The sequence below is a fragment of the Mastigoproctus giganteus genome, chromosome 12 (assembly GCF_048544385.1).
Source record: "Mastigoproctus giganteus isolate SK-2022 chromosome 12, ASM4854438v1, whole genome shotgun sequence".
Lineage (NCBI taxonomy): Eukaryota > Metazoa > Arthropoda > Arachnida > Uropygi > Thelyphonidae > Mastigoproctus > Mastigoproctus giganteus.
This window is the reverse complement of record NC_143586.1, coordinates 67,252,663-67,275,572: the sequence shown is the minus strand read 5'-3', so window position 1 is coordinate 67,275,572 and position 22,910 is coordinate 67,252,663. Positions and strand designations below refer to the sequence as shown.

Here is a 22,910-nt window from a genome sequence, read left to right as displayed (position 1 = left end):
CGGCAACCCAAAGGTCGCGGGTTCGATTCCCGCCTCGGGCTTGGATCAAAGTACTGCAAAAACCTTGGGAGGTGCAATATGGCCACAGAAGCCGATGCGCCAACAATTACCAACTCAAAAAAAAAAAAAAAAGTTCAGTGTTTGTATTTTAATATAAAATGTGTATGTTGTTAGTATAATTTAATTTTTAGTGCATGGACTTAAAAAAAAAAAAAACCCTGCTTTTTTTAATGAAAAATCTTCTGTTTTCCCCTATTACTTTTTTGCCTCCTTTAGCCCAAAAAAAACCCGTTTTCCTCCTGCTTACAATTACCTTATCTCAAACTTTTTGATATTCAAAAGTTGGCAAATATGCTTCTGTCTTTTTTCCCTATCCTTCAGTCAGCTTCTGATCCACCTAAGAATCTTCCATATAATCTCATTATACTTCAGTTTATACAATAACCTGCCATAAATGACCATATCAAAAGCTTTACTGAAGAGTAGCTATATAATTTAAAAGTTGTGTTTAGCATCCAGCTATTTTATGACCTTGCCATAGTAGTAAATCATATTGTTCACATAAGGCTTCCTTGTCCAAAGATATGGAATCATGAATCCATATTATGATCCCTTTAAAATTCCATTCTTCTCGAGATGGTCCCATAGTGTAGCCTTAATGAAATACAGTGATCTTGCCCACCAACATCGAACTCATCAGTCTATAGTTTCTCTTCACTTCTTTATCCCACTTTATGGATTGAGAATTAGTTTGTCTCCAGTCAAAGGAGATCATCCAACACTCTAATGATGATGTCATTAACATTACTCCCAGTTTGAGATGCTATTCATGTGCCACTTTTTTTTTTTTTTTTATGTAAATTGTACAAGGTGGCAAGTCAAAAGTTTTCAGACTGGCCACATGGAGCACTAACCACATGTAGTAAAACATTATGCCATTTAGATACTGCTAGACTAATTCATTCTGAGTTAGTGTAGCGAATTTCCCTTTTGCATGAAAGGACATTGTGCTCTTGTGCAATATTGGTATTTAAGTGTGTTTCTGTTGAGTGTGCCCTGCAAATCTTGTAGCTGAATAAGATAGCAGATATGAAAAAACAGAAAATTTGCATAAATTTCATCGTGATCTTGGGAAAACAGTTCTGGAGACTTACAAAATGCTTAAACAAGCTTTTGGTGATGTTGCTGCTGGTAGAACATAAACTTTTCAATGATATTCATGTTTCCAAGGCAGCCAAACTTGTAGCCAGGTGGGCAGGAGCAGCAGTGCATAGCACATACCTCTTGATTAGACCGGGGTTCGAGCCCATGACCACCAAATACGAAGGATGCAGAAAGGTCAGGGAATGACCACTGCATATCCCTGGAGCAATATGGCCTTAGTTGCTAATGCTCCTAAAAACCAAATAACAAACAAACAGCAGCCAAACTTCAGTTGAGGATTTTAAACACTTAGGTGTGTTTAAAATCCATCAAGTCAGACTGATGAAAATGTTGAAAAAGTGCATCAAGTAATTCATGAGGGCAGACAGCATACAATTAATGATATTTGTGACATTTTAAGCATATTGTATGGTACATGCTGATGCATTTTAACTAAAAATTAAACATGAGCCAGATAGCTGCAAAAATTGTGTCCTGTTTTCTGAGTGATAAACAGAAGTGGCTTTCTGTTTGTAGGTACCTGCAAGCACAGGCTCGAAAGGACAGAAACTTCCTTTCCTTGGTCATAACAGTTTTTGGTTATTACCCAGAAACAAAGCAGCAATCCTTCTGTTGGAAAAGTCCACCTTCACATCTAAAAAAAGGCAAGGCAGGTCTCAACAAACGTTAAGAGCATGATGAGAGCAAGTGTTTGGTGATGAGGGAACTGTTTATTGGAAGTTCCTTCCACCAGGCAAAACTGTCAATCACCAGTTCTACATTGGGGTCCTAAGTTGTTTGAGGGAGGATGTCAGGAGTAAATTCCCAGACAAGTGGTGCACTCAGGTTGGCATCTGCATCATGGCAATGTGCCAGTCCATGTGGCTTTGTCAGTTCAGCAGTTTTTAACCAAAACAAAACCACAGTAGTCCCACACCCTCCCTGTTCTCCCAACCTGGCCCATGTGACTTTTTTTTTTTTTTTGATTTGGTAGTTGTTGGCGCATCGGCTTCTATGGCCATATTGCACCTCCCAAGGTTTTTGCAGTACTTTGATCCAAGCCCGAGGCGGGAATCGAACCCGCGACCTTGGGTTGCCGGGCAGGTACTTTACCCACTCGGCTAGCCCGGTCGGCCCATGTGACTTCCTCCTGTTCCCCAAAGTGAAAATCCAATTAAAAGGATGATGATTCAAAGACATTGCATTGATTCAAACTGAATCTCACTTTTGAACAGCATCACGAAAGACATTGCAGAGTTACATTAAGACATTACAACATTAAAGAGTTTTGAACAGCATCACAAACTAGGAATTTCAGAGATGCTTTGAACAGTGGGAGAAGTGTTGGGATCAATGTGTAAACTCTGGTAGGAACTACTTTGAGGAGGACAGAGCCAACATTTAACTAATTTAAGTCTAAATTAATTTTATTGTCCCAGTTTGCAAACTCTTGTCTCCATCTCATCATCTACCTTTGCATCCATACCCACTCTCAGATTCAATAACTTTTCTTACATAAACTTCTCCGAAGTAGTAATATTTAATTTCTTGGCACTCTGACTCTCTTTACACTATTTCCTGCTTTTCTAAATGCACTTTCATTTGTAAAGTTTGCTGCAAAATAGCTATTCAGCTCATCTGCCACATTGTCTGGGTTGTCTATGGTTCTGCAGCTACTGCCTTTTGAGCAACTTATACTTAATTTATACTCTTCTTTTTTGTATTCACATATAAGTAGAACACTTTGTTTCCATTCTTAGATCTGTTTGCAAGGGATATCTCATACTCAGCTTTTGCCAATTTTACCCCGTCAGCTGTTTTTTTTTTTACAAGTGTGTATGGTCCATCTGCTTTTATGACCTGGCCATTGTAGTTACCCAGATTGTTCAGACAAGGCTTGCCCATGATGAACCTGTACTGTGATATGCATATCAGTTTATGCTTGTAATTGTCATACAAATAGTGTCCTGTGATCGTCTACAAGTATGCCTTTCTTCACTTAAACCTTTCATTTTTCTTGTCATCAATTTTGGCATCTTTCTTTTTGCATGACTTCTCCACTGGAATGATTCGAAAAATGGTTTCCAGTATAAATCCCTTAGACAGTTCACATAATGTTTTTCTTTTCTATAGTATGTAGCTATCAAATCAATTAATAAAGGCCAGGAAATGTCTTAGTTCACTATAGTTTCACCTCATAGTATTGGTTTTCTTTAATTGCCACACCTTTCATACTACCCAGATCAGGATATTGAACCTTTGTACCTTCACTTTACATTTCTTAAATGAATAAAAGCAATCTAGTTGATTCAAAAATCTGATCCAACTTAGTATATTGCTGTCCATAATTTTCAGTCAATAAGAGAGGTAAGTCATCCATAAGGAGACATTTGCACTTGCTTGTCCATTTAAGTTGCCTAAAGAGACTTGTTTTACTCATACAGTCATTTGGCATGTAACACACACCTACTAGTCATCTCACACTACACAGACAAATCTGTTGCTTGACCTGGCTACCCTCAGTGATTTTTTTTTCCCTCTTCGTGTATTTCCTCTTTGTTAGTAGAGAAGTTGGAAGGTAGCAAGCCATCTACCATAACCTGCAGAAAGCAGTCAGAGAGAAAACTGATTACTTAATTGCAGAAAAAAAAGTTGGCAATCCATAAGATGGGTGCTTGTTTAGAAGACCTTTATGCCTATATATATATATATATATATATATATATATATATATATATATATATATATATATATATATATATATATATAAAATTTTAAAAAATAGGCTATCTTGTTTCTTTATTACTGAGCTAAACTTTTTGTGGTATGGAATCGTGGTACTGTGGCATGCCATTTTCCATACCACAGTTTTGGTGGCAGCTAATGCCTCATCACTGGGGAAAGTAGGCACTGTAAGAGAATGACCACGCAACACCAATGATGCAAAATATACACAATAGGTGAGATGCATGATGCTATAGAAGTTTTAAAAACTTAACAAATTTGGGGAAAGGCTTAGGGAGTTGCATACATTTTAAATAAATAGTAATATACATTTCCATTGGAACTGTATTTCGAATACCAATAATGAAGAAACAAGGGAGTATAATTTTCATAAATGTAAACAAGGGGTGTTCATGTGAACAAATTGGCCCTCAATAATAAGGGAACACAGGAATTTCACAAGTGACTATCTGGTATTCTCATTAGTAAACAGGCCTTGAGCATCAGGCTGCGTATCACTACAATTTCTAGTAATGACCAACAGACTGGTTTAAGTTAAACTTTATTAAAATAAATAAATAGATATATACATAAATAAAGTACTAAAACAGATATAAAATATAAGTGTTAAAAGCATTAAAACACATAAAAACGTTAAAATATATATATAAGTAAAAAGCAATAAAATAGAATCTTTCGTGGAGAGTACACTGACTAACTGATGTCCCTTCATCAGCTAGTTGGTGTACTGAGTATATATACATTGGGAAAAATAACAGAAGACAACTGGGTATGATCGTAAAATCACAACTCCGGTTCTGGTAACACAGTATTACACGTATGTAAGGAACGCCAGCACTCATCACACTGTACAATGGCAGACTCCATAATGGGGCGTATGTGAACTCCCCTATTACGATTAATAGTGCAATTACAGCTGACTATGTGGAGTGGCTCAAGCCATGAACACTGGCGGTAATCACGTGAATAGTCAATGGTTTCAATGTTGCGTCAGTAATCAAGGTTATACTGCTTGACTCAGTAATGTTCAGCAACAGAAGTGCATTCAAAGTTAGCGGTGCAGAGAGCCACCTCATGCTCTGAGACCTGGCAGTCTCACCAACATAACACATCCTGTAATCTGGACACATAATACATTAAATGGAACTGTTCCAAAGTGGTTCTATTTACCAGCAACAAATTATGTTGTTAATCTTAGCAACGAATTATGCCACCCAAAAAAAAAAAAAAAAAAAAAAAAGATGCAGGTTTGAATAAAAACAAATGCACATGCTTCAAGGGTTTTACTTAAAAAAAATATTTAGAAATAATGTGTTTTCAATATAACAAAATGGATTGTTCACAGTTGGGTTTATAACAGATTTAAAATGTAGGGGAAAGGGCCCTCATCAGTGCTAAGGGGGCATTAGTGCCCATTCAGCAGTTAAAGTACATAGTGCAGTACCAAAGCAACTTGAGGTAAATGCCTCTACAATATGAGATTAATTCACTTAATAACAAATATAGTGTGTGTGTGTGTGTGTGTGTGTGTGTGTGTGTGTGTGTGTGTGTGTGTGTAGTGCTACAAACCATGCCATACTTGTACAGTTGTTTGTATTTAATTTACTGGAATATATCCAGTAGAATGATATATATTTTTATTGTTTCACTTTTTATCAAAAATAACACTGTTTTGATATACTTGAATTTTTTTCTTCTCGCACATCTGAAGGCAAGAATAAATGATGCAACCTCGTTTACTTCAACAGAAGAAAACAGAGCTTTAAAGAAAACACTAAGAATACTAAAGCATTTGACCTGTCTTAATTCAGACTGCAGAAAAACTTTTAGTTCCCTTGGTGGGTACTTGTACCATAGGAAGTTGTGTGGAAAAGAGGTAAGAACTATATTTATGATGCAGTGCATAATCAGAATTTAATGCCTTGTTTAAAAAGGCACTTAATGAAAATAATGACTGCCTCTGCATTTTATAAGTTAGTTTATTTGTGCACAAGCTGTTTAATAAACTAATAATTACTTTTACTTATTATTTATAGTATTCTTAACTACACTAAACAGTACCACACTACAAAGTTTTTACTTTTAATCTTCAGAAAAGTTATTACTAATGAAATTTGATTTAAATGATAAGTAAGAAAAATTGCAAATATGCAGCAAAAAACAGTTTTAAATCTTAACAGTTTTTTTATTTTTTTATTTAATGTAAATGTTAATAGAAATAATTCACATTGAACAAATAAAAAACATTTCTTTGGTTAGTGTTTACTAAAGAATGGTAGTCCTTGTAATTTATAGTAGCTGAAAAGCACGAATAAAAATAATATTAGCACATTAATTTCATAATCTGTTTTATTCATGCTTTTCTGTTTTATTTTGTAGAATAATATTGCTACAAATGTTGCATTCCTCATACAAATGAGCTATTAATGTACCAACACTCATTTCTTCAGTACAGAGTTTGGATTTTTTCACTGGTTGTCTGATTTCATTATTAAGTGACCATGTCTAAGCATTTGAAATTATTTAACACCCACTTAATTAGAAGTGGAGGAAGCAGAAGAAGGAAAAGCACCTTCACCTACAAATGAGGTTAGCTTCAGTATTTAGTACTTCATAAAACTGCATAACACTTCCATTCTTCCCATAAATTCTTAACGTCAATGTACATGCCACAGACTGAACATAAATTTAACTGGTCCTCATAGGCCATAATATACTTTTTACAAGAGACTTCTCAGGCAGTGTAGACAGTGTGTTGCAGGTGGTGAATTAAACTGACATGGTATCATTTGTTTTTCTGATACAGCTTTCATAAGGCAGCAGTAGGCTGGCCCTTCTCAAGTATACATGATAGGTGTACAGCTTAGTGGAACAATGAGTACTCAGTACAGTGATGTGCAGTTATGTTGTTCATCATAAGGGATCTCTGCATATAACACAAAGCAGCAGTGCTTGGCAAATAGTGCAGAATTATTCCAACCTAAGGTGAACCTTTGCACTACATTGCAAATTCAAAATATAACTAACTTTAATTAGAAATCCAGCAGGGAACCACCTGCAATGTATTCTTGTAGAGGTGGCCAACTGATAAAGATTTCATTTCTACACTAGCTAGTAGATAGACTTATTGAATAAGATAAATGAAATTGTTGACTTGCAGGGACTGCTTATATGATATTATGGCCATTGAGGAATGCAAATAGCTTATGATATCATCCATGTTATCATAAGCTGTATCAGAATACATGAAATAAATAAGTGGGAGGAAGGAAAGAAACTGGAAGGTTCCTTCCCATTGAGAAATAGGAGTCCTTTTGAAAGGAAACAAGTGACATCCATATAGGAGAAGGGAGCACAACCAGCATCAATATGTTAGGACTATGACTGTGAATAATATAGATAAGATTAGAGATTAGTGCTTTTTAATGTAAATTTAATTTGCATTTTTCTTACCATTAGATTCAGCTTGTGAAGTGTGATATATGTGAAGAGATGATAAAAATTACTAGCTTATCATGGCATAAAATCGCCAAACATTCTAACCAAAAATCTGAATTAGAAATGGAGGAAGTAGAAGAAGACAAAGTACCTTCTCGACAAGCAGCTGTCAAGTAAGTTGTCTTTATAAGAATTTTTTTTCTTATCAATAATCTTCAGTTCACAATTAATGAAATTAATGTGGAAAACTTTATTATCAAATTATATTTCAACACCTATACTGAAATGTAACTCCATTCCTGTGCTTAAAACTTTGCACTATTGTGATCTATTGAGCCTTTACTGGAGAGCTTCCTGAAAGAGCACGGGACCTGAATATTGAGGTTTCTACTAGTGGCCAGTTTTGCAGAGTTCTTCATGAAATTTTGGAAATTTGTACATAAATGCTTTTATATATTAATTTGTTCTTATTTTGATTTGGTTGTGCCCATCCTTAGGGTAAAATTATTGTTGAAAACTAAATCAAAGTTTTTAAAAAATATTGTAAAAATTCTAAATGAATGTAAAAAATCTAAAAAAAACTTCTTGTTAGCACTTTTTTTTTTTTTTTAAGTAATAGTGATTTTATTCAGTTTCACTCAACTTTTTGATTTTAATTCCAAAGAATTTTGACTTTTAGTATTAGTAGTGGCAAATGAGATAAAAGGAAGCAAGCTAGCTAGAGCATCAGTAAAAAAAAAAATAAATAAAAACAAATAAACTATCCACCCTATCTGTTCATCCCTCTTAGTAATTTTTCCTTAAATTTATTCAAACTATCTACTTTCACAATATCAGATGGAAGTTTGTTCAGGTAATTAACTCACTATAGCTGAAAGCACATTTCCACACATCTGTCCTGTAACCATTTTTCCTCAGTTTAAATTTATGTCCCCTTATATGTATTATCTGAGCAAGAATAAGGATACCATCTGGGTTTCCTTACAGTTAACTAGTTTCTGTTTGTTCCAATTTGCAGAACTGAAGTCTTTCTTTGTAAGAATTTGCTTTTTCTGCCCTTGACTAATCTTCTCCATGTTTGTTTCAACAGATTCACATCCTTCCTAAAATGAGGCTTACCTGTATGCAGTACTCAAGATGTGCCTTAATTATTGCCTTATACAGGGAGGCGCAGGCGCCTTCGTAGCCAGGTGGGAAGGAGCAGCAGTGCGTAGCACACGCTTCTTGATTCTAGATTCCATTCAGAAGAGGGAAATTAGGTTAATTAATGACTCATCTCTAACAGAGTGGCACCTCTGCAGCCAGGTGGGCAGGAGCAGCAGCAGTGCATAGCACACGCTTCTTAATTAGACCGGGGTTCGAGCCCATGACCACCAAATACGGAGGATGCAGAAAGGTCAGGGAATGACCACTGCATATCCTCGGAGCAATATGGCCTTTGTTGTTAATGCTTCCAAAAAAAAAAAAAAAATCTAACAGAGTCTCTCCAGTCGCTGTCTCATGGACGTACTGTTTCTGCTGCATGCCTTTTCTACAGATACTTCCATGGGCACTGTTCTTTTGAATTGGCTTCTATAATTCCCGCTCTCTCTTTCAAAACAGTCTGAACAAGTTCTGCCAACATCCATTTACTGTTCAACTTCAAATTCACAGAACCAACTTTTCATCTTCCTTGTTTATTCATTCAGCTGCTGTTTTCTGGAACAACCTTCCTTCATACGTATTTCCTGAAAATTACAGTCTACAGAAGTTCAAGTCTAATGGCAACAAGTATCTTCTTTCCGCCTTCTCAACCTCCAAGCCAAGCACTGTACTAAGTACTATAGGTTCTAATACCTCTCGTGTTTGGGGTTTTCATAAAAAGGAGAGAAAAAAAATTGCTTTCTGTCTTCTAACTTCTCCACTAATGTACTATTCCCCAATGTTCAGTTATTTATCCAATTTCCTCTTGTATATTAATGACCTGCTTTCACTGACTGGAAATCCTGTCAATAGCTCTGCTGATGACAGCACATTCCACCTTCCAATTTGAGAAACCTTGTTCTGCACAAACAGCTTCAGCTTCTCAAATATCCTCCTCTAAATCCTTAAATGCTGATCTCCAGGTAATTCTTCAATGCAGCAAAAAATCTTAAGAACTTTGATCCCTCTAAAACTTAATCCTGTTGTGTTTCTCACAAAGAAAAGAAAAAGGTCTACTGCTCCTTTGCTCATTCTTGATGACCCAGATTTCTAAACAAGATCCCATATCCCTACTAGGAATTACCCTAACTTGTAATCTCTCTTGGCATAAGCACACCACAAATATTGCTTCCTTGGAATCCAAAAAAACTGGGTTTTCTTTTTGCTGTTGGTATTACTTTTTTTTTTCTAAACAACTACACATTCTGTACAAATCTGCTCTGTCATGAATTATTGTTCCCATATTTAGAGTAATGTCACAAACATCTCTGAAGTGTCTAGACTCCATTCAAAAGAGGGCATTGAGGTTAATTAATGACCTGGCTCATAGACTCCAATTTCTGCTGCTTGCCTTCCTTTTCTTCTGAATTGGTATCTGTAATTCTCTTTTGTTTGCTCTCTTCAAGACCAGTCCAAACATGTACTACAACCAGCCAACATCCATTTACTGTCCAACTCCAAACTTGCATAACCAACTTTTTCTCTTCTAGTTCTGTTTTCTAGAACAACCTTCCTTCCCATATATTTTCTGAAAATTACAATGTATAGAAATTCAATTCCAGTGTCAACAAGTATCTTTTTTCTTCTCAATCTACAACCCATACACAGTACTATAGGTTGTAATGCCTTTTGTTTTGGGAGTTTTCATTAAAAAAAAAGAAGGAACATGCAACTGTACACTAATATAAATAAATAAAACAACACATACACTAGTTTTCAACATGTTAGCATCGTCCAATTTGAACAATGAGGTATGTAATAAAATATTTATGTTTTTCATCAACAGTGTAGTATTGAAAAATGAGAGAAAAACATCTGGAGCAAGTTTTGTGATTAATAACTTCTGTGAATGGTGACTTAATTTATGCCCATAATAAATAGTTTTAATTCACACAGCCAAGGTAAAATTTCACTACTGCTTAATATCTAAGTTTGCATATGATAAAAGTTTGGTAGGCTGGTTAAATGACAGTAATCAGAGTGAGCTACTGCAACAAGATCTAGGAAAATTGGGTCGATGGGTTGAGAAATGGCATTTGAAGTTTAACAATTATGCAAGGTACTGCATATGGGTACTTATCAGAGTAACTTATCAAATGTGTGGTACTATACTCAGTGTAGTGGAGAATGAAAAAGACCTGGGGGTAATTGTGCATTCAGACATGAAATTCTCTGTATATCATTGACAAAAACCCCATGAAATTTCATGGGGGTTTGTCAGTGATATACAGATGTTGTTGTTGTTATTTGGTTTTTAGGAGCATTAGCAAACAAGGCCATATTGCTCCAGGGATATGCGGTGGTCATTCCCTGACCTTTCTGCATCCTCCGTATTTGGTGGTCACGGGCTCGAACCCCGTTCTAATCAAGAAGCATGTGCTACGCACTGCCGCTCCTGCCCCCCTGGCTACCGAGGTGCCTGTGATATACAGAAATGTTGCTAGCAGATATAACGATCTGATTATCCCTGTGTACAAATCCATGGTTAGGCTGCATCCTGAGTATTGTATACAGATCTGGAGACCTCACTTTAGGAAGGATGTACACCTGCTGGAGTGGATGCAGAGAATGGGGATAAGGTAAGATAAGGTTTCTAGATAAGAGTACCCTTTTGTTCCCTTCGCCATTCTGGTAAAGCACCAGATTGGTGAAGGGAACAAAAGGGTACTCTTATCTAGAAAGGCTTCGGTTCTGCAAATTGCAATGTCTGGAGACTAAGCACCTGCAGTGTGATCTGACCGAGGTGCTTAAGGCCTTGGATGGATTGAGTAAGAATGACATTAACTGAACATTAATGGCTAAACATGAGGGGCATAAATTCAAGTTGAGAAGGATGATTGCAGGATTGATGTGCAGAAGTTTGCTTTCAACCAGTGGGTGTTTGATTGTTGGAACATGCTTCCATCCACTTCTACAGCAACTAATGGAAGTGTGTAGTTTTTCTTTTTTTTTTGGTATTGTATTGTGTACAGACCTGATGCTATATAAGCTTGCTTTCTTGCATCATTTTCTGCTACTACTACTACATTAACTATGTGTTGACAAACACTTGCATCATGGAGTTTTTTAATCCATTTGGAAGGGGAACCACCTGACTTTACGATTCATTTTCTTCCAATTTGATAGAAGGAAAACTGGAAATTTTTGTCAAGCAACCTTCACCAGTGGCTGACTAATTCAGCCATAATGAGAAGAAAGTCCAAAATGTTTCTGTGCTCCCCAGTCTAAATTAACTCAATCTTGTAATTTTTGAATTCAGTGCATAAAGGTCATGGCATCAGTGAAGGGGTTAATCAAACATATATTTTTCCAGCTGTACTCACACAAGAGACAGCATGGAAAGTGCATGATGCTCTTTCTTTTGTAAAAATCTTTTGACACTCATTCTTATAGGGTTTACCTTGAGCATGAATATGAAGTGAATATTTTATTTTAAAATTTATTTTACAGTAAGATTTTCTCCCTCCTAACACATTTAATTTTGCTGAGGTGGCCTGACGAGTATGCATAGAAATGATAAGAAAATAAACAAGACTAAAATAAAATGCCTTAAAAGGAAGACATTACGAATAGCAGTAACATAAATATGGGAGTTTTATTACTATATTTATAAAAGAAGATCGATGACTGATTCAATTAAAGAATCCGTAGCAGTACAGTAACTTGTGTTTAATTATAGCTCATGAATAGTGATAAATCAAAACATTCCTTGTTGAAATTAACTGAAGTGTGTGAGCAATTTATACAGTAAGGAAAGTGTCTTAAAGTGTTCAATCTGTCCCCATTTAGAGCTGGAATTGGATTTGTTTTATCATGATCAGTTATTTTTGATAGGAATTTTCCACATTCTCGTTTGATAATCTAAAATATGAAGATTTTTAATTTTTTTTTTTTTTTAAACAGAGCAAGAAAATTGGTAAAGAACCTTGTTAAAAGACATGGTCTCAATGCAGAAGAAAAATCTGAGGGGACATTTAGTGATTCAAAATATAGTACATCAGATGACGAATCTGACTCTGAACCAGTTTCTAATAATCGTGATAAATGCCTCAAAAAGTACAAAGATTATTATCAGCCTCCAACTCTCAGGAAAGTTACAAGAGAAATGTCTAGCCATTGGGATGATGAATTTGCTCAGCATGGGAAGATAGCATGTTCAACTGAGGTAAATTAATATATGTTCATACTTCCATTAAAAATTAGCATATTAATTGATGTTGTTATGAAAATCATTTCATTGATAATAATTTAATTTTATTAGAATATTAGAATAATCAGGCAACTTATTTTTAATTCTAATTGGTAATTGAGTGCTGAAATAAAAAATCAATACAATATAAATAAACCTGTGAGTGAATAAACTTAATCAAATTGTAACCAAGTTCCGTTCAAAAAATCTCCAGACTGCTACAATATAGTGACAGTGAGCATACTTACGGGATGAGCAACTTAATCCCTTTTGATAGTGTCTTTTGAGACAATACACTTAGCCCAGTGATTTTTCCCACTCTTCAAAGCACTTCTGGAAAGTCAATTTTGAAAATTTCTGCAAGATGAGCTGTTGTATTATTACTCTTAGAACAGTCATATTATTGTTTTTAAATCATCAAAATGACGTCCTTTCGGGGATTTCTTCAGTCAACAAAATTTTCTTTTGTTGACTGAATTTTTTAGGCAGCAAAAAAAATATCATATGCAGCCAATCTGATGTTATCTGGAGTTGCTGGACTTAAGCAATTCCATGTTTGATCAGAAACACTATACAAGTAGTGATGAATGTGATAATGCATTATTATGGTGAAGCAACCAGTCTTTGGATTCCACTTTTCTAATATTTTTATTAAAATAACATCACAAAGACATCTCAGAAGCCTTTGAAGAGCTCTTTATTATTATTAATTTTTTTCCCCCTGGAACATATTATTGGTGGACAATACCCTGACAGTTAAAAATTGCTAGCAACATGGTAGCTTCATTTTTCTGCATATGTACCATGCTTTTTTGGGTTGGGGAAAGAAGGCATATACTGGGATGATTGCTGTTTGATTGCCGATGATATTCCAATTCACATTTTCTAATTCCTTTTCAAACTCTAATATCCTGTCTTCACCGATAAGCGATCTTACGTTGTAACAGGCCAAGTTCAGTTTCCGTGCACGGCAGTTGGTCGTACCCAGAGATTCTTAGCACCCTCTGCTTCCACTCTGATCCTTTCGCTGCCATAAGAGATGGGGAGAAGTGAAAGCAGCTGGGGACTGAGGGCCATTTGTTTCATTGTGCTGTCATGTGCTGGAGGGTTTGGTCTTTTCTTCTTCATGCTGACAAGGCGCCTTGAAGAGAACCACTCTACATGTTCGTTGCCACCTAAGTGACGTAACAGGGCTTACCATCGAGAAGGTGTGCATGACTGGATTTTAGGGAGGCAGGCCAACCGGACTTCTCCTAAATCTTCTGAAATAGAAAGATAATGTGGTCCATCAGTGTTTTAGACTGAGTGTCTGATAACACGCAGAATGCCTGTTCCCCTCTAAGCCCCTATGATATCAAAATTATTTTTGGCATTCAGTTCCTTTGTGACCACATCATAGCATCCAATCAAATTGATCAGACAAGACCTCCCTTTAACAAACCCATGCTGTGTCTTAACTATTACTGCAGTCTTGTCTAGATGATCCTGCAATGCTTCTTTAATCAAGTGATTCCATTATTTCCCTGGAACACAAGTTAAACTAACAGGTCTATAGTTACTTGTCACCTTTTGAACCCCCTTTGTGAATTGGTGATACATTTGCACACCTCCAGTCCATGGGGACCTCCCATGAGTCCAAGGAAGCATTCATAATTATGGCGAAGGGTTTGCTTACTTCCTTTGCTGCCTCCTTTAATATAACTGAATAGATCCTGTCCACCCCAGGTGCCTTCCTTATGTTTAACTTCAACAATTTCTCCTCCTCTTTGCTCTCAGTTATTACAAAATCACTTAGCTCCCTGTTAGCGTTTGATAAACTTCTGGCACTCCCCTCATTGAATAACTCCTCATGTGTGAATGTAGATGCAAAATACTCATTCAGTTTATCAGCTACCTGAGCATGACCATCAATAGTCAACCCATCTATGTTAAGTGGTCCCATCTGATTGATCTCTTTCCTGCTTGAGTTTACATAAGTAAAGAAGTCTTTGTTGTTTTTCTTTGCATCCTTTGCCAAAGATTTCTCGTAATCTTCCTTTTCCTGCCTAACCTCCTTTGTGACTTGATTACAGACTAGTTTATACCTCCCATAGGCTTCTGTGTCACCTGATACTTTATATGCATCCCATACATTTTCTTCTCTGCCACGAGCCTCATTAATTCATCTGACATCCATTTAGGCCTAAACCTTGAACAGTATTTCTTAGTTGGAATGAAAAGCCTAGTAGCCTCCAAAATGAAGTCCCTGAAGGCTTCCCATAAGCCATACCTTCCAAAGAATGAGTGCTACTTTTATAATAAATAGGAACTAGGAACTTGCAAGCAATGCCACTTCAAAGGCACTTCATGTGAACTCCAAAAACTTTTGTGTTTCAGTTGTTGACTACTACCCAGCAAAATATCAGTGGAAGTCCCTATACAACCCAAACTAGAATGAAAATAATGAACAGAACTTATAATTATTAATGTCATGGCCACTGTCTGCTATAGGTTAAATAAACAAGCACAAGTGACAAAAGGCAAATTTTAAACATTGGCCTAACCAGTTGATAGGTCTAAACCAAATGCAGATTATGTAAATTTATACTGAATTAAATCATAATAAACTGATTTGACATAAATAACTAATACTTAATTAATACTTTTACAGACATTATACCATGTCTGTAATTAATTCTTGGTATGATGCAGATTATGATGTAAGTTGTCTTTGTGCTAATCTAAACAACCTCAACTTTGTATGTGAGTGCTTTTAAATATTTCTTTACACAAAAAAATTAAATTATATTGCTTCAGCAGGTTCTTGTTAACTTTGACTGAAATTTTTTAGAAATTTTAAACTTTTTTTTGTGAGCAAAACTTATATTAAAAGGTTGTAGATGGTGTTGTTAATTCTAATTTCATGAAATGTGGTTTTATTAATAGGGATGTGGAAAAGAATTTTCAACAAAGTTAGGAATGGTTTACCACTTTCAGCATTCTCATTCAGATGATCTCTTTTGGCGGTGTCGGTTATGCAATACACTTTTCAAAAGAAGTGGAAAAAAACTTAAATATCATATGTTAAGATGTCATTTTGTAAGTTCTTAAATGTTATATTCTAATTAAATGCTATATGTAGGTCTTTGATTTGAGTAATTAATACTTTTAAATATTCATAAACATTCATAAAAATTCTAGTTAAAAGAATGGTTATAATATACACATTGTATATTATGTTATTTTTTCATTTTGGAACATCATTTAATTAAAATATTGTTTCTCTTACATATATGAGAAACAGTATTTTAATTACAGTGATGTTTTAAAATAATTGCACTCCCCCCCACATAGCAATTAATATCATATGCTAAAAAAGAAAATTTGTTTGAAACAACAAAATGAATGAATGAAAGAGTCACTCTCAGCTACTTGTGGGTTGTTTATTATAGCAGTAGAAAACTGAGATTGATATTGCAAAACCTATATCCACATTCAGATACCCATGCCAAAAAAATAAACTGCAAGGTATAAATAATTACCCAAATATGATGTTTTGAGAATCCCACGACTGGTGAACTTCTTCGGAGTTGAACACATGAACAGTTTTTAAATTCACATATATTACTTAACATTAATGATGATACACAAAGATATTTCTGTGATTGCCAAGTACAAAGCTAAGCGCAATCTTCATCACAAAAGGTTGAATGTAAACTGCTTGGCTTTACACAATTCAACATAGCGTGTCCGTTCCAGACATCATGGTGGACCTCCAAGTGATGCAGCTGGGCTTCCAGATTATCATCACTGGGATCTAACGACGCCCATATCTTGGTTCCAGGGTTACATCTTTGGAATCCAGCGTGTGCAGCCGTGCGCCGCGACCCGTGGAAACTCGGAAAGGGGGATCCTGGTGGTTGAGGGGCCTATCCTTTATACACCACTTTGGCCCCCTGCTTCGACAAGACGGGTTGTCCCGGAACGGCCCGACTGGGATCAATCGGCAGGTGGTTCTTACTGCTAGGGTCAACTGCGTTACAATAAGTCTCCCTCCCTTTGGTCCTGGGATAGGATCAAGGCTTATTGGAAACGTGGGTATGGTGCTCCTAAGCGAACTTGGTGTCCCAATCGTGTACGCAGTACCTGCTAGTTTACGTGTGGGCGTCCCCTCATAGGGCTCCATGATGGGTGAGGTACTTAGGGCATTGGAAATTTTTATCTTACTCTTATGAGTATTATAAATTCAAATTCTTCTGGTGCCATAACAAGGCCCCTACCTAATCGAGATGATAGCACAGATAACACATCCGTTAAAAGAGCCAGAACTGAGGACACCACCACCATCGGTGACGCCACTCTTACTCATTCTCCATTCCACCGGAGAGCAGTCAATCAGAAAGATGTCACCATTCTTTATCCAGAAAGGATTAAAAGGGTTGGCAGGTTCACCAAAATCCATTAAATGACTGCATTCTGGTGACCTTTTGGTTGAAGCTTCCAGCACAAGACAAGCAGCAAGATTCTTGAACTCTACATCCATAGGGGGAATACCTATCACTGTAAACCCCCCCCCCCACAAAACTCTGAATTCTTCACGAGGTGTTATATCAGAGTGGGACCTTCTTCATGTTTCTGAAGAAGAGATCTGCTCTGAATTAAAAGACCAAGAAGTGACTGCTGTGAAGAGAATATCGATACGAAAGGATTTACTTTACGTTGGTTGTTACTTTACATGAGGAAGGATGTTCTTCCCGTCATATTGCTTATAGAATGTCTTGTAATCAGTCGACAGTGAGCAAATTTCTTTCCAAACTCAAGAATACTGGTTCTGCTGATAGGAAAAAAGGAACTGGACGCAAATGAGTCTCTACGCCAAAACAGGATCGTGTTTTGAAGTTCTTGTGCCTTAAAAACCATAAAGCTTCTTCTTCTGAGCTGAAAAGAGAATGGGAAGAACATACAGGAGTCGTAGCAAGTGCAGTAACAGTCAGAAAATGCCTTTTCAAAAATGGACTTGTAGCCCATTGTCCTAAGAAGAAGCCCCTCCTCACACAAAAAATGAAAAAGGCCCGATTAATTTGGAGTAAGGAGCTTGTCAAATGGACCCCTGAGCAGTGGAAGTCAGTTATTTTCTCAGATGAGAAGAAATTCAACCTGCATGGCTCTGATGGGAGACAAATGATTCGCCTTCGATTTGGTGAAGAATACCATCCAGACTGTATGGTGTCTACAGTGAAATTTCTTACCAGACAAATGATATGGGGGTGCATTTCTTTTCACCTGCAGTTTATAAAAGGTTCTGTAAATGAAAGTGGATACCTGGCTATATTGAAAGGCAAATTTCTGCCAACCATTAGAGACTATTTCAACCTGCCAAGTAACTGCATCTTTCACAATGACTCTGCTCCTTGTCATCAGGCGAAAAGTGTAAGTAGGCATTTTTGTAGCTACTTTAGCTTCATTTCTGCATTAGAGGTTCGACGGTAATGTATTTACCTTTGTTACAGGCGAAAATATGGTTGGAAGAATGGTCCATTACAACTCTTAGCTGGTCAGGAAACAACCTGGCCGGACCTGGATTCTATAGAGAATTGTAGGCATCGTGTGGAATCTGCATTTGCCAGAAAGAAACCAAAGACCTTTTTTGAACTTCAGGAAGCCATAATTCATGTTTGGAACCACGAACCATCTGTTGTTTATCTTCAGAAATTGATCTTGTTAGTGCCTTGACGGTGTGCTGCTGTTATCAGGACCAGAGGTGGTTCAATTAAATATTAGTTTGCACCTGGTGAACGTTTCATTTTGTTTTCCATTTAAAATGATAAACTGAAGCAAACTGAGGGCTTCTGATAACATTTCAGCCATAATTGACATGTTTACCAAAACTGTTGTATAAAGGTTGCAAATGCTCATTTTGGAATATTTTGAGAGCACATGTCAAATATTACTTAACTTTGCCTTAACTATTAATAAATATCTTTTGTTTATATTTCTGTTTGTGATGCTAGTCATTAATGTAACATACCATCACAAAAAAAGGGTTAGAAATGTGAAATTCCTAGGTTATGCACTTTCTTTGAACACCAGTGTAGGTACAAATTAATGTGACTTTTGCTGATGAACTTCTTGAATGAGTCTCCACATCAGGTGAGTATACCATAATTATGAGAGCATCCTTGGATTCGGGGGAAGTCCCCACGGACTGGAGATGTGCCAATGTATCCCCAATTCACAAAGGGGGATCAAAAGGTGGCACGAGTAATTACAGACCAGTTAGTTTAACTTCTGTTTCAGGTAAAATAATGGAGTCACTGGTTAAAGATGCATTGCAGGATCATGTAGACAAATCTGCAGCAATAATTCAGACACAACATGAGTTTGTTAAGGGAAAGTTTTGTCTGACAAATTTGATTGGATACTATGATGTGGTTACAAAGGAACTGGATGCAAAAAATAATTTTATATTTTGATACTTGGATTTCAGAAAAGCTTTTGACACTGTTGCACATGGAAGACTATTGTACAAATTGGAGCAGAATGGTATTAAGGGTAAGTTGCTACAATGGATAAAAGGGTGGTTGAGTGGCAGAAGACAGAGGGTGATAATCAATGGGCGCTGCTCTTCGTGGACTAATGTTATTAGTGGAGTTTCACAGGGTTTGGTGCTGAGCCCAGTGTTGAGTTGCTGACTGTAATAAACCATAATGGAGTGAAAATTTTAATAATGTTATATTAATAAAATTAAAAATTAATAATTGGAATTTATTTACTAATTGTCTATCATTTAATACTTCCACCCAATACCGATCGTGTGCGAAAAGAAAAAATTTGTTTTCTGCTTTTTAGTGTACGATTATTGAAATACAAGGTATATTTTTGAAAAACTTTTTTTATTATTTTTTATTTTCTTATCTTTAAGTTATGTAAACCTATTTAAAAATTTCCATGGTTTTTGTTATCGTTTAATGACCAAAAATGCACATTCTGCTTTGAAAAATTACCATAGTGTTTTTTAAAAATAATTTTAGCCACTATGCATTCTGAAATATGCACTTGTACATTTCAGCCTGATGACAAAAGATGCAAGGAGCCAATAACCCGTGAGTGTATTTTATTGTTTCTCGAAAATTCAGAATAGTAATAGCATTGATATTTTTAACTTTTTTCGTAAATATTTAGTGCACTGTTGTTGTTGTTATTTGGTTTTTAGGAGCATTAGCAACTAAGGCCATATTGCTCCGGGATATGCGGTGGTCATTCACTGACCTTTCCGCATCTTCCATATTTGGTGGTGACGGGCTCGAACCCCGGTCTAATCAAGAAGCGTGTGCTACGCACTGCTGCTCCTTCCCACCTGGCTATGGAGGCGCGATTAGTGCACTGTAAACACACACACACGGTGTTTCATAAAGTGTGGGACATATTTTTAGGATCAATTCAAGACCTGAAAACAGTGAAAAAACTTTATATAAAAGTGTCCGATTCTAATTAGTGCAGAACTGTGGCTGTTTAAATTTTAAAAGAAGATTGTGGAATTTACAATGGTAAAATATAATGAAATACTAAATAAGAATAAGAATAATAGAGCAAGCTTATCTGCAAAAAGATCTAAACCTCCCAAGCACTTCCTAATTCATTTCACAAATATACGTGGTCTCAATTCTAATCTCAACGATGTCCATTTCCACTTGCAGTCTGCCAAACTCCATGTACTTTTTCTGAGAGAATCTCAGTTATTAGTTGATTCAACTACTGCTCATCTCAGATGCCCAAATTATTTGCTGTATGATTCCTTTCGCCTCAAAGGTGGTACTTGTGCATATGTCCGTTCTGATATTCCCTGTCAGAGACTTGGCAATTTGGAATCTCCTCTTTTTGATCTTCTCTGGCTTAAAATCTCCTCTTTTTGATCTTCTCTGGCTTAAAATCTCCTCTTTTTGATCTTCTCTGGCTTAAAATCTCTCTTCCTCATTGTGTCAAATTCATCTGTTGTCTCTACCATTCTCCCAACTCCACTAATCACTTGGAGCTCTTTGACTTCCTCTCTTTGCAACTTGACTTTCTCCAGTCCAACTTTCCTAACAGTGAAGTAATTTTCCTTGGTGATTTTAATGTTCACAACTCGAGCTGGCTTCCATTTTCTAGTCACACCGACCCAGCAGGTTGAGATGCTGAGGCTTTTGCAATTACTAATGACCTAGCACAGATTGTTCAGTTACCTACAAGAATACCGGACAATCCTAATCATACAGCCAATACGCTTGATCTTTTCCTCACAAACAACCCTTCTAAGTACACGGTCGAAGTGAGAGGTCCTTTAGGCACTTCAGATCACAATTTGGTGATTGTCTCTTCTCCAATGGAACCTTTATCTCGTGGCTATTCCCAACCTCATGTTGTTTGGCATTACAACAATGCAAAATGGGATGATCTGCGAGACTTCTTTTCTTCTTTTCCTTGGTCGGATTACTGTTTCAAAATTTCTGATGTCATTGTTTGCTCAGATCGTGTCAGTGAAATTATTCTTGCAGGAATGGAACCCTTTATCCCACACTCCACTTTAAAATCTCGTCCTTTATCTAAACCTTGGTTTTCCAATAAATGTGCTAAGGCTGTTCAAGAGAAGAATACTGCATATCGTAATTGGCTTGTTTCTAATTCTTCAGTGTCATTTTCTGCCTACACCAAAGCTCGCAACAATTGTAAAGCAGTTATTAATCAGTCCAAACTAGAGTTTGAACAGGCTAAGAGTAGAAAACTTGCTTCTTGCTCTAATGGTAGCCGAGCATTCTGGTCTCTTGCCAAAGCTATTGGCCGCATCTTTTGCCCATCTCTGCCCCCACCTCTGTCCAAACCAGATGGTTCTGTTGTCACTTCAGCCAAGGATAAAGCTGACCTGCTTGCATCCCATTTTTCTTCCAGCTCATGTATTAATGATCTTGGTAAAACACCTCCCACCATTCCCAACACACTCCATTCAGTGCCTCCTGTGATCTTTCGTCAAAAGGGTATCAGAAGGATTTTGATGAATCTTGATGCTAAGAAAGCTCCTGGTCCTGTTGGTATTTCTCCACTTGTTCTCAAAACCTGTGCTCCAGAACTTACTCCTATTCTTTGCCGCCTTTTTTCACTTTCTTATTCCAAAGGTGTTTTTCCTTCTGCTTGGAAATTCGCTCATATCCAGCCAGTTCCTAAAAAGGGTGACAAATACCTCCCATCCAATTATCGTCCCATTGCAATTGCTTCTACTCTTTCTAAAGTAATGGAGAAATCAATTAACCGCTAACTCTTAAACTACCTAGAAACCTTCCGTCTGATCAACGATCACCAGTATGGATTCCGTCAATGTCGATCCACTGGTGATATTCTTGCTTATGTTACCCATTTATGGACTAATTCAATGGAAAGGTTCGGTGAAACACAAGTAGTTGCTCTTGACATCTCAAAGGCTTTCGATCGTGTTTGGCATAAAGGCCTTCTAAACAAGCTTCCGTCTTATTTTATGGTTTGCCAACTGTTTTTAGTAATTGTTTATCCAGTTTTCTCTCTGATCACTCACTGAGGGTGATGGTAGATGCTCTCTGTCTTCTAACTTCTCCACTAATGCCAGTGTCCCCCAAGGTTCAGTTCTTTCCCCCCACTCTTTTCCTCTTGTATATTAATGACCTTCTTCCATTGACTGGAAATCCTATCCATAGTTTTGCCAATGATAGCACATTGCATTCCGCTTTCCATTTTGAGAAACCTTGTCCTGCTCAATCAGCTTCAACTTCTCGAAAATCTGCTACCAATTCCTTAAATGCCGATCTTCAGGTAATTCTCCAGTGGGGCAAAGACAACTTAGTTGATTTCAACCCTTCTAAAACTCAGTCTTGTCTTATATCTCACAAAAAGGATTCTTCTGCTGCTATGTTTATCTTTAGTGAAACTCCGATTTCTAGGCAAAATGATATATCTCTTTTTGGGATTACCCTGACTTCTAATCTTTCTTGGCACAAGCACATTACAAATATTGCTTCCTCTGCATCTAAAAAACTTGGTTTTCTCTTTCGCTCTCGGCGTTACTTTTCTTCCAAACAGCTGTTCACTCTATAAATCACAAATCCGCCCTGCCATGGAATATTGTTCCCACATCTGGGGTGGTGCCCCCAAAACCTCTCTCAGGCTTCTTGATTCCATTCAGAAGAGGGCAATTAGGTTAATTAATGATTCATCTCTAACAGAGTCTCTC

At 36.7% G+C, this 22,910-nt stretch overlaps 1 protein-coding gene across 1 annotated transcript in view; it reads left to right on the top strand.

Annotated features, from left to right (window-relative positions):
- Window positions 1-22,910, top strand: part of LOC150077148 (uncharacterized) — a 370,624-nt gene that overhangs the window by 168,902 nt on the left and 178,812 nt on the right. Inside the window, exons 7-11 of the mRNA XM_090385790.1 lie at window positions 5,600-5,764; window positions 7,348-7,499; window positions 12,412-12,673; window positions 15,623-15,775; window positions 19,746-19,779. Of these exons, the coding sequence (XP_090241916.1) occupies window positions 5,600-5,764; window positions 7,348-7,499; window positions 12,412-12,673; window positions 15,623-15,775; window positions 19,746-19,779 (766 nt within the window). The remainder of the gene's footprint in view (window positions 1-5,599; window positions 5,765-7,347; window positions 7,500-12,411; window positions 12,674-15,622; window positions 15,776-19,745; window positions 19,780-22,910) is intronic.